Source organism: Lonchura striata, chromosome 10 (assembly GCF_046129695.1).
Source record: "Lonchura striata isolate bLonStr1 chromosome 10, bLonStr1.mat, whole genome shotgun sequence".
Classification (NCBI taxonomy): Eukaryota; Metazoa; Chordata; class Aves; order Passeriformes; family Estrildidae; genus Lonchura; species Lonchura striata.
This window is the reverse complement of record NC_134612.1, coordinates 25,510,120-25,521,900: the sequence shown is the minus strand read 5'-3', so window position 1 is coordinate 25,521,900 and position 11,781 is coordinate 25,510,120. Positions and strand designations below refer to the sequence as shown.

Below are 11,781 nucleotides of genomic sequence, written 5' to 3'. Positions count from 1 at the left end.
TCAGATCTATCAAATGTTAAAATATTGAAGCTGAGAGCGCTGGGCTTGTTCCTACCAACATCCAAAGCTGTGCTTCCCTCCATCAATCCATGGGATTTTTCCAGCTGCCAAACATGAGGCTTTCAGAGTCTTCCCAAAAACCAAACCTCAAGTCATTATGAGTTTGTTGTTTTTTTTTTTTCCTGAGCAGTTTTCCCATATTTGAGGGGAAAAAAACACATCAAGGCAAATTCAGATGTGAAGCATCACTGTGCCAAGAGCATTTTATGGAGCAGTTCCTGTGGGGAAGAGTTTGGAGGTCCCCAAATGCCAAAGGTCCCAGGGACAGTGACACCATCAAATGGTTGTTTTGCTGTGTCAGCGCTTTGGCACCACCCGAAAGGTCTGGAAGTCGAACCTTAATGATCTGCTGCTCCAAAAGGATCGATGGATTTCTGCAGGGGTCATTTGCAGGATCAATAGTTGTCCATCCCCTGCAAAACTGGAGAAAATCAGCTTGAAAGCTCCTTCCCAGAAAGAGCACGGCAGCTCCGGGTTTTACCTGACTCCAGGGAGCCTCAGAGTGGGTTTCCTACAGATTTTGGGATGGGGGAGGCAGGATGTGGCCACTAATGATGAATTTATTCCTGCTCACAACTCCTGCCCCAGTGCTCGCTGTGCTTGGGGACAGAGAAATTCCAGCTTGGATGGAGCTGGGAGCGGCCTGCTCTAGTGGAAGGTGTCCCTGCCTGTGGAATCCTGCTGCAATCCTGCTGCAATCCTGCTGGAATCAAAGATCCCTGCCTGCCACCACACTCCCGCTCCCCACAGATTTCCAAAATGTAGCAGCTGAGGCAGCTGCACCTCCCCAAACGCCCCAAACCCACCGAGGGTGCAGCCCCTCCACCCACAGCCACTCCAGGCTGAATCCCCTGGCCCTGCTTCCTCCTGAGCCGGTGTTCCTGCGTTTTCCCAAGGCAGGCACGGGGCTGAGGCAGCTGGGGCTGCTGCAGGGCACAGCTGCACGCCAGGATTGCAATTTTTGATTCCTTCCTGTGCCCTGCTCGCTCCAGCCACAATGCTTCTCGTGTGGTGGAGCAGCTCCCGAGCCGCTGCTGCAGGCTGAGCAGCAAAGCCCAGCTCGCAGCGCCCAGGGCCGGCCAAAACGTTGTGTTTGAGGAGCTATCAACAAGCTTTAATATTTCATGGAGCTCGGAGGGAGCCCCAGCTGATCAGAAATGCTGTTGAAAGGCTGAGCTCTGTTAACGGGAGGGCAGGATGCACCAGGAGCCTGCTGTTTGCTCCCAGTTTGCCTCCAAAACGCCACACCGGTTATTGTCAGCTCTGCAGGGAATGGGGGCCCTGGAGATGCTGCTGGGCACCCCAAATCCTGCTGGCCACGGGCAGGGATGAGCCCCCAAAAAGTCACCCCTGTGTGAGGCAGCAGCTCCTAGAGCAGCTGGGGCTGCACCCGCTGCTGGCACCTCCTGCCCTCCTCTCCCAGCCCCTGCCTCCTTCTGCAGGGAGAAATGTGCCCAAAATGAGGGCACAGATGCAGAATAAACCCCTGAAATTCAGAGAGAAACAACAGCTTTTCCTGGTTTGCCAGACGCCCGGCACCACCGACACCTCCTTCCTCAAACTCCGGATCACGGCTGAGAATTTTTCCCCTCATTTTTTGGCCCCGAGCACTCCAAAACTTGTCATAAACACAATTACCCAAAAGTGGGGCTGACAGCAGGGGGTGGCTTGTAGCTATCAGCAGGGAAATCATCACCAGGCGGGTAAACAGGATAAAGGAAACAAATGAACCCCCCGTGAGGCTCACGTAGGTGGGTCAGCAGCTGCCTATCAGATTTGGCAGGGTCACCCAAGAGGAAACCAAGCAGAAAAGGTCTGGTCACTTTTTGCCGCGTTACTGGCTTTGATGTTAGTCAGCTTTTCCATGATGACAGCTCCCTGTCCTCTCCCTTTGGCTGCAATGTTGCAATTAAGCTGGAGGTAATCAGCAAACCGCACAGATGAGGGGCTGTGCTCATCATGGGGGAGGTTTGGGACATCACTGGGTGACACAGGGACCTGTGAAACCTTAACAGCAGGAATAAAACCCAACCAAAATGAAGAAAGAAGGTCTCACTGTGCCTGCACAGGTACCAGGGCCCCAGTCTGTCAGTGCCTGCTCTGACTCTGCTGTTGCCTCCCGGTGGGCTCTGCACCCCGAGTTGGTCAGGGCTCAGGTGTCATTTGCCTTGATGTCCTTGGCTCCTGCCTGTCCCTGCATCCTCAGATTCACCCTACGGGCTCAGGCACTGCCCATCCACACATCCCTGCATCCTCAGATTCACCCTACAGGCTCAGGCACTGCCCATCCACACATCCCTGCACCCCTGGGTCCACCCTACAGGCTCAGGCACTGCCCATCCACACATCCCTGCACCCCTGGGTCCACCCTACAGGCTCAGGCACTGCCCATCCACACATCCCTGCACCCCTGGGTCCACCCTACAGGCTCAGGCACTGCCCATCCACACATCCCTGCACCCCTGGGTCCACCCTACAGGCTCAGGCACTGCCCATCCCTGTGTCCTTGGCTCCTGCTCATCCCTGCATCCTCAGATTCACCCAACAGGCTCAGGCACTGCTCATCCACACATCCCTGTGTCCTTGGCTCCTGCTCATCCCTGCACCCCTGGGTCCACCCTACAGGCTCAGGCACTGCCCATCCACACATCCCTGCACCCCTGGGTTCACCCTACAGGCTCAGGCACTGCTCATCCCTGTGTCCTTGGCTCCTGCCCGTCCCTGCATCCTCACATTCACCCTCCCATCCTTGGGTGCCGCTCATCCCCACATCCCCGGCTTCCTCCCCGTGCTGGGTCCCGCTGTGACCCCCCCGGCCGAGCCCTGGCCGCGTTCCCCGGCCCCATTAGTCGGCGAGCGGCGGCCAAATGTCCTCCCCATCAATATTGGATGCGGCCCGAAGGCGGCCGGGCGCGGATAAAGCGCGGCGCTGCGGGCGGGGCGCGCAGCGGGGATGGCGGGCGGCCGCTGCGGCCGGGGCGGCTGCCTCGGCCCGGCGGCGGCTCCGGGGGCGGCTCCGGGGGCGCCGTGGGTGCCGCGGGCGCGGAGGCTGGCGCGGAGGCTGGCGGCGCTGCTGGTGCTGCTGGCGCTGCTGGCCGCGGGCTGCGCGCTCCGCCGCCGCGCCCGCCCCGCGCCCCGCCGCGCCCGCCCCGCGCCCCGCCGCGCCCCGGCCGCCGCCAGCACCGGCGGCACCGAGAGCACCGGCAGCACCGGGAGCACCGGCAGCACCGGGAGCACCGGGAGCACCGGCAGCACCGGGAGCATCGCCGCGCCCCGGCCGGCACCGGGCGTGGAGCTGCCGCACCTGCCCAGCTACGAGGAGGTGAAGCACCTGCCCAGCTACGAGGAGGCGCAGCGCTGCCCGCCCGCGCAACGGGGCGCGGCCGCGGGGATGCGGGATGGAGCATCCTCATCCTCCTCCTCCGGAGCCCCGGGAGGGACAGCGGACAGCCCCCGGTGTCCCAGCAGGGATGCGAGGGCAGGATCCAGCAGCGTTCCCTGGTGGGATGGAGGAGCCCCGGGAATGCTCCACGGCGCTCGGTGACCTGCGGGACACCCGGCTCTGCAAAGGGACCCACCAGGGACACCGGAGATTCCCGGGAATGCTGCACACCTGCGGGATATCAGGGATTCCAGGGAATGCTGCACACCTGCGGGATATCAGGGATTCCCGGGAATGCTGCACACCTGCGGGACACCGGCTCTGCAAAGGGACACCGGGGATTCCCGGGAATGCTGCACACCTGCGGGACACCGGCTCTGCAAAGGGACCCGCCAGGGACACTGGGATTCCCGGGAATGCTCCACAAGGGACCCGTGCAGGAGTGGGACAGCCTGCAGGACACCAGGGCCCCAGAGGGACACGGAGCCCTGGAAGGAGTTCCAGGAGGAAGGTGACTTGGGGACATCACCTCCAGAGCAAGGACACGGAGGATGGGGAGCCCTGGCTGTGGTTCGGCGCAGCATTCCCAGCTGCTCTCACCTGGGCTCGAGTTCCCCGGGAATTTTGGGATGGCTGGGCTGTGGGATTTTGCTGCGTGGACACGAGTGGGTGATTCTCACCCTCACGGGTGCCAGAGGGAGTTTTTGGGCCAGCAGGACCAGGCTGTGCCCCCTGGCCTGGGCAGCAGGGGAAGGAGGGAACCTCTCCAAAACCTGCAAATGAAATCTCGGCACATCCTGCCCCTGCTCAAGCTGGGAATGGATCCACGGCTCCTGCCCACGGCTGGCACCTCTCCCATCGGCGAGACAAACCCCAAACCCCGAGGCCAGGCAGGAACCTCCTCCACCCCTGCAGGAGCCAGGAGTGCCTCCTGTGCTCCTCAATTATTCCTGCAGCATCAGCCCGGCTCTCTGACAGTGGAACTGCCCAAAATTTGCATTCAATACCTTTTGTTTTCCTTTCCTTTTCCAGGAGTGCCTCCTGTGCTCCTCAATTATTCCTGCAGCATCAGCCCGGCTCGCTGACAGTGGAACTGCCCAAAATTTGCATTCAATACCTTTTGTTTTCCTTTCCTTTTCCAGGAGTGCCTCCTGTGCTCCACAATTATTCCTGCAGCATCAGCCTGGCTCTCTGACAGTGGAACTGCCCAAAATTTGCATTCAATACCTTTTGTTTTCCTTTCCTTTTCCAGGAGTGCCTCCTGTGCTCCTCAATTATTCCTGCAGCATCAGCCCGGCTCGCTGACAGTGGAACTGCCCAAAATTTGCATTCAATACCTTTTGTTTTCCTTTCCTAGCTTGGCTTGTTAGCACTTGGGACGGAGGGTGTGCTCAGTGCAGGAGCAGCAGCCACGAGCTCCTTTCACTTTCCTCTCTCTCTCTTGAAGGTGTCTCTAAAGGCAAAGCAAACCTGCAGGTTTATTTAAAATACACATTAGAGCTTTTCAAACTGCAGGGCTCCAACTAGCACACTCATTGCTTTATAGAAAGTGAAATAATTCCTGCAAACCCTTCATGGAAAACACAGAAATAATGAAATATTTAATTGTTTTGTACAACCAAGCTCTGTGCAGACTCATCCCTCTCTTCCCCTGAAGGTACCAGCCCCATCCTATTTTCCCAAACTTTTACAGGAGGGCAAAGGCACCTGAACTAAAATGAAAAAGGTCAAATCTCAGGATTGGAAATTTTATAGCACAAAGCAATTCCTGACTGATTTGGATCAATACAAATAAACTTTGGAAATAGAGATTCTCACATGTGATCAATTCATAAAAACCATTTTTCTCCCTGGCTCTTCCCCATCCCCTGCAGAGTAAAATCTCATCTCTGTTATCATGAAAATAAAGAAACTGAGGTCTTCAAATGTTTAATAAAAACCAATATAAAAACATATCTATAATATAAAAATAGTAAATAGCTTCTCTCCAACCTGCCCCCAGCGGCAGGTGATACAAACTTTATATTAATACCAATTAAAATTTCAGAATTAAATTTTAGAAAGCTTTGAGCTTTTCCATAGTTGCTCATTTATAATTGTGACTACTTTCAAGTGAATCAGGCAACAATCACCAGTTTTTCTGCAGGATACAGTTCCACATAATCTGTAAAATCAAATTTTCATGTCAGATGATTCAAACCTTCCTCCTTTGCCAGTCCCAAAGGGTAAAATCCCACAGACAAATCCAGATCTCAAAGTTTTATTGCCTTAAAAACCAGAAAACAAAAGCTATTTTTAATTTTTCCTCTGAACTCTTACAAATATGCAGTAGGAGTTAAACACCCACCTGAGCTTTTACTTTTGCCTCATTTGAGGACTTCATTTTTCACCTAAAGATGTATTTTTCAACCTCCCTTTTTATAATCAGAGAGGATTTACTGTGGCCAAGGTTAAATGAAGTGAATGAACTCAACTCCCACCCTGCTATGGCAAAATTTGGGTTATTTTTGACTTTTGATCCATCACAGCAGCACCTAAATGACTGAATTTTAATCATGTTAATTATTCTCTGTTTTTTAAATTGGTTTATGATGGTTTACATTAAGCAGTCAATAATTAAATAAGAGGTATTTCTTTTTAAAAGAGGGTTTTGAAATAATTTCTTGTTCTGGGCAGTAATGTAACCAAAATGTACCTGAAACATCTGTATCCTTCTGCTATTTATTTTTACTTAATACTGAAAATAACTGAAAACAGGTAAAAATACAATGCAAAACTTTGCAAACCCCAGAAAAACCAGCTTGGAACGACAATCCCCAAAATCCCTGCCAGTAAAATCATATAGGAACATTTTCTCCTGAGAATATCCTGAAATTCTGATCTCATACCCAGGGTCATGACTGTATTTGGAACCTGGTGAAAACAAGAAATAAAAGTGCTCCTCCAAAATATTTTGCTTTGTTTTCTATTTAACACCAGGATGTGTGTGATAAAAAATGGAATTAAACACCTCTCCCATCCCTTCCAAATGTAATTAAAACACCCCAAATATTCTTTTTTTAGCACTCAGGGGAGATCCCCACGTGCAGCAGCTCTCAGACACATTAAAAACCTCCACTTTAATTTGGTTTTATTAAGAAATTTATGAACTGTGCAAGGAAGGGTCACAGAATGCTTTACAAATTTGCTGTATGTACAGATATTGAACATTTTGCTGGTAACATTTGGAAGATACGTAATAAACTTTGTCAGTGATGAACAAACTGGTAATATATTTATAACATGAAGAGAATGCAGCCAGCTTTGGTGCGAAACAAAGGAAAGTGTATCTTGATGAAATAACATAAATTAAAAAAAAATTATTTACAAATCAAGTGCTTTGGGCAGAAAAAATACATGAAATATTCTCTTATTTTAAATATTGTCAATTCTGCACGTCAGATGCTGCAAGTGCTGTTTGTTACTTCCAACAACCCTGAAAGCACATTCCAAAGTATTTTAAACAAAACAAAAAAATCCTTTTACTGCTGAACGTTTTGCTCAGTGACAAACCTGAGTTGCTGAAATGATCTGAAATCATCTATTAAAAAACTCACTAACACATATGTATTCCCTCTACTGTGAGGGAAATATTTGTAATTGAGAGGCTCAAGCTCCTTTTTATTTTTTTTTTGGATTTTCAGCACTTCCAGTTTGCTAAATTTGTTTTAGGGCAATTGAAACCAGTCTGGAGAGGTCCCTGGGGTTGCAGAAATAACCAAACTGCTTCACTTGGGGCTCAAATTGTGATTTCAGTAGAGGCAACCCAGGTTAAAGAATATTAATGGCAATAAAAATTTAACATCACTAAGAGAGGAACTGTTAATTCCATTTTTTCTCATATATGCAGTCATCACTGACATCAGAACACAAACCCAGCTCGAAATGAAAGGAAATAATTCCTCCTGTGTCACCCAAAGATTCAAATCCACAGAAATTCTCACTCCTGTACCCACAAAATGTTTGCTGTGGCTTTTTTTTTTTACAACAAACCAGTATGAAATATTGAAGCAGCACTTTGAAGGTGCCCAAAATGTGAATTATTGCTGCACAGTCACACTGCTCCTTCCTGCAGCACTGGCTGCTGCTCGTTCTCTCTCTTTAGCAATTTCCATCTCTATTTTGGCTTTGATTTTATTCCAGTCCACTTCCAGCTGCAAGAAGAGAAAAATGAAACACACAGAGCTCAACATCAGAGAGCCAGGTCAGTTATTCCATTTAAAAATACAATTACCAGGTGTTGGGTACCCAAACTAATGGAAGATACAAAGGCACAGCTGAGTTCTAACTGAGCTTCACCTTTAGAATAAACCAAGCCTGAGCTATTTTAATAAATCTCATTGTGTCTGGCAATAAAACACAAAAATAACCTGCTTCTAATTTAATTTTATGACATCAGCGTCCTGTTACTGAAAATTTAGCCCTGCATCATTAATTTAGGAGTGCTGTCTCCTCCAAGGAGCTGATAGGATATCAAAGCAGTTATCTGCTCCAAGAGAAATCAGATTCCTGCTGGAAACTGCCCTTCTGCATCAATAAAAGGTTTGGTTTTAACCTTGGCATTTTCTGGCTGTGTTTTGTGCCAGTGAAACCCCAAGCAACACACACAGCACAATACCACAGCACCAATGTGGGCAGAAAAGTTGTTTCTTCCCCAAAAAATGCTTGACAAGGAAAAAAAAAAAAGGATCACGGTGCATTTGATGACCATAAAGCACATCCAAAAATGTCATTGTGCAGCTCAGTTTATTGCTGGAGAATTAACACTGGCAAAGGTGGGATGGGAGAATTTCAAGGGCTGCACAGGGAATTTTCACTTGTAATTAAGTAATGGAATAACAGGGGAGATTCTCCAAGAGGGAAAGTGAAATTAAACACCCACATTCTCAGGTGAAAATATAATAATAACACCTCAGTTCTAGAGGCATTGGCTGGGCCCAGGATTCTCAGGATATGTGTAAGGTATTGAGAACCTGATATGTAAATTAAGCACAATTTTAGATTCTGCTTGGCTGCAGAAAAGAGAGAAAAAAACTCTTTATTTAAGCCTAAAGAGGTTTTAGGCTGTGAGAGGGAAACTGAGACTCTTTTTTATCCCTGAGAAGGAACAGCAGCACAAAATCTTGCTTTTCTTTTCAATTTCTTTCAGATTTTGCTTTCTGTGTCTGACAGGTTCCATGCAGAATTTAATTACAGCTTAAAATTCACATGATGTGGATCCTTCGTATTCACAGATCCAGCAAAGACCTCCAACACTTGGGTGTGGAAAAGGACTTTTTCCCTCCAGAAATCTCCTGAGTGAGAAATTCAAATTTCAATCAAATCTCCAAATTTCCAAATTAAATTTCAGAAAGCTTCAAAAATCTCCAAACTTCAAGACTGAGTAAGCTGAAAAACCATCCTGCTCACACCTTGTCACTGCCAAGGTGGGATTCCTTAGGAAACCTTCTGGAATCTGCAGCTTCCTGCAGGATTTTTAGAAAATCAGGATTATCTCCAATGTCCATCAGAAGCATCAGGGAATTTCTGTGATTTTTGCTCTATAATGGGTTTTATAGAACACACAGAGCTGGAAAAGCTGCAGGGTAAAAATGTTTGGATTCTGTGCTTTATTTTCTGTATTTTCCAGGTAAATTACAGTGGAATGGTTCATTAGGGGCTGACTTTTGCTTAGGAAATGAGACACTCCTTAAAAGTGCTCAAAGCTAATGAGCTTCCCTGGGAAATCCAGATTTATTCCAAGAGTTCTGGGCAGTGTCCATGGAAGGATGGGAATTCCCAGCCCAGGTGTTCCCTGAACCCTCAGCTGCAGGGGATAAAAGGATTCCACACAAAGAAAAGACCTTTTTTTGAGCATTCCTCCTCAGAATGCTGAGGAACAAGGAGGGGAGAAGGACAGGAGGGAACTGTGCCTCTCCTGAGGGAAATGTGTGGAAATATTCCAGTGGAATCCAAGATCCTTCAGGATGTGCCCTCAGTGAAACACTAATAAATTGATTTCCTGGTGATGCAGAAGGTTTCCAACAAATGGATATTGAACTGTTGATCATATTTTAAATCAGAATTGTTTGTGGTTCATAAATATCTTGATTCCTTCAAAGTTTCTTACTGTTTCTATCCATAAAATGCCAGAAATAAATGTTGGAAACCATGCTTCATGAATCATGGTAAAGTTTAACTCCCTGTTTTCTATAAACTGTGCTTTCACTTGTGTGATCTTCACCAGATATTAAATCTATATATTGTGAATCTTCAAATACAACCCATGCCCAGCTATTCCTGGCCAAGCAGCCCAATATTAGGCCAAAACCTGTAAAAAACCTGTAAAAATTCCACGTTTCTGTTCACTTTTGAACTCCAGAAGGAAAAGTGAGATGCAAACCCACCCCACCCTCCAGCAGGAACAACCCTGAGGGACACTTACACCTTCTGCATACTGCAAAAACCTTTGGTTGGTTTCTTTTTTCCCAAAATCCTCCAGGAATTTCTGCCTGTAAGCCAGGACGGTGTCCACGTGTGTCCTGTGCTTCACTGCCAGGTCCAGGGCTCTGCAAGGGAGCAGGAATTGGGCTGGGGAAATGCTCTGGCACCACCACAACCACCCGGGTCAGGGCAGAGATCCCAAATCCAACCCCACATTAGGATCAGGAGGATAAAAGTAGCCAGTGATGAAAAAACCCAATAATTATTCCCACTGACAACCTCATCACATCATTAATTTAACCCTAGGAGGCTTTTTAGCTCATGGAAATGAAGAATATTTCTGAGTTTAGCACAAAAATAATAATGTTTAGTAAGTTTTTTCTAGTCAGAAATAGGTTCTGAACACTCATTATATATTTTATATAACATTTGTAAATACTGCATAAGTGGAAAAGGTCAGACGTTGGATTGATTTAATGAATTACTCACACTTGGTTTCTTCTCAATGGCTTAAAAACACTGATATTTGATCTACAGAGAGTTTTTAGATAAAAGAATATTATTTCCTAATATCCAGCTTAAACCTCCCCTGACACAGCTTTGTAACAAAACAAAATTACAGATTTGTGGGGGAAAATCAACCTTTTGCCTGAAAATATCAATGTAACGGCAGAGAAATTAGGAGTAAACAACTCAGAAAATGTGGGGGTTTTGTTTAAATGACAAATTCCTCCTTTGTTTTCTCAGCCTTAATTCATATTTTCTCCACCTACACAATGCTGGGAGTCTGGGTAGCCACAATTTTATTTTTAGCATCAAGACATTTCCAAGCAGCCCAAATTCCACAGCCAGTCTGGGACATCACTGAGGGCTCCTCTGTGCTAGCAGCGATGAGAAAGCAAACTAATGTTATTTCAAAATGTTTCCAGGAATATTTTGGGCTTTTATCACCAAATGTTTGTATTTTCTAAATACAAAAATGCTGTTTTTTTGGTTATTGTCAGATTTAATTAGTTTTTTGGAACTGGTGGGTGATTAAAAGATTAAAAGTGAGTCAGTAATATAACAACTGATGGAAATAATTAAGAATTTTTTTGTATTTTGTATTTATTATTTTGTAGTTTGCATTTCATATTTAAAATTTTATGTTTTAATGGAAAAAAATCTCTTACCTCTCCCAGTTGTAGAGGTTGATGTTGATTTGGATGGCTTGGTAGAGCAGCCCTGCCTGGAGCAGGAGGGTTTCAGCCTCCTGCGTGCTCCCGCTGAAGAGCAGCACGTGAGCCAGCCTGGACTCCTTGGAGGGCAGCTCCTTGATGGAATGGAGGTACTGCACCTTGTCAATCTGTGAGCAGGAAATTCAGTCAGCTTAGTTTTGCAAGGATTTAATCAGGATTTAATTCTATTTTCTGCCAGAGCTCACCCTGGGTCAGGGGTGGCTCCGTGTGGTGGAAAAATCTCTCCTCCAACCCAAGCTTCCAAAGAAAGGCTCAGCAGTCTCTGTTGTTGGGTCTCAAGGCAGTTCATTGCAAGTTTTCTAAAAGATTTTCTCCTGGAGCTGCTGTGGTTTGCTCAGAGCTCAGGCAGAGGCACACACACACCCTGACATCCTCTCTGACTCCTTCTCCTCTTCCTCTTCTTCTCTCCCCGCCCAGGGCTGCTGCTCTCTTTTATATGGTACATTACATGTTACATGTTCACAGTTTTTCCCCAATGCCCATTACCTATATTAAATGGTGCTTTTCTACTCTAAACCAATCTGTGAGTGCCAACATCACCAAGAACATGGAGGTGAGGAAGGAGAAAGAGGGAGGACAGGGCAGGCACAAATCCCAAATCCATCTTAAACCCTCTGACCCCCATGTACAAAACCAAAC

The 11,781-nt window shown here is 47.3% G+C and overlaps 1 protein-coding gene across 2 annotated transcripts in view; it reads right to left on the bottom strand.

Moving 5' to 3' along the window:
• Positions 1–6,555: 6,555 nt before the first annotated feature.
• The window catches only part of IFT80 (intraflagellar transport 80), a 32,128-nt gene continuing 26,902 nt past the window's right edge, over positions 6,556–11,781 (bottom strand). For both annotated transcript variants that reach the window (XM_077785745.1, XM_077785746.1), the window contains 3 exons: positions 11,077–11,249; positions 9,906–10,029; positions 6,556–7,635 (listed from right to left, as the gene is read on the bottom strand). In XM_077785745.1, coding sequence (XP_077641871.1) covers positions 7,522–7,635; positions 9,906–10,029; positions 11,077–11,249 — 411 coding nt within the window. In that variant the 3' untranslated portion in view covers positions 6,556–7,521. The remainder of the gene's footprint in view (positions 7,636–9,905; positions 10,030–11,076; positions 11,250–11,781) is intronic.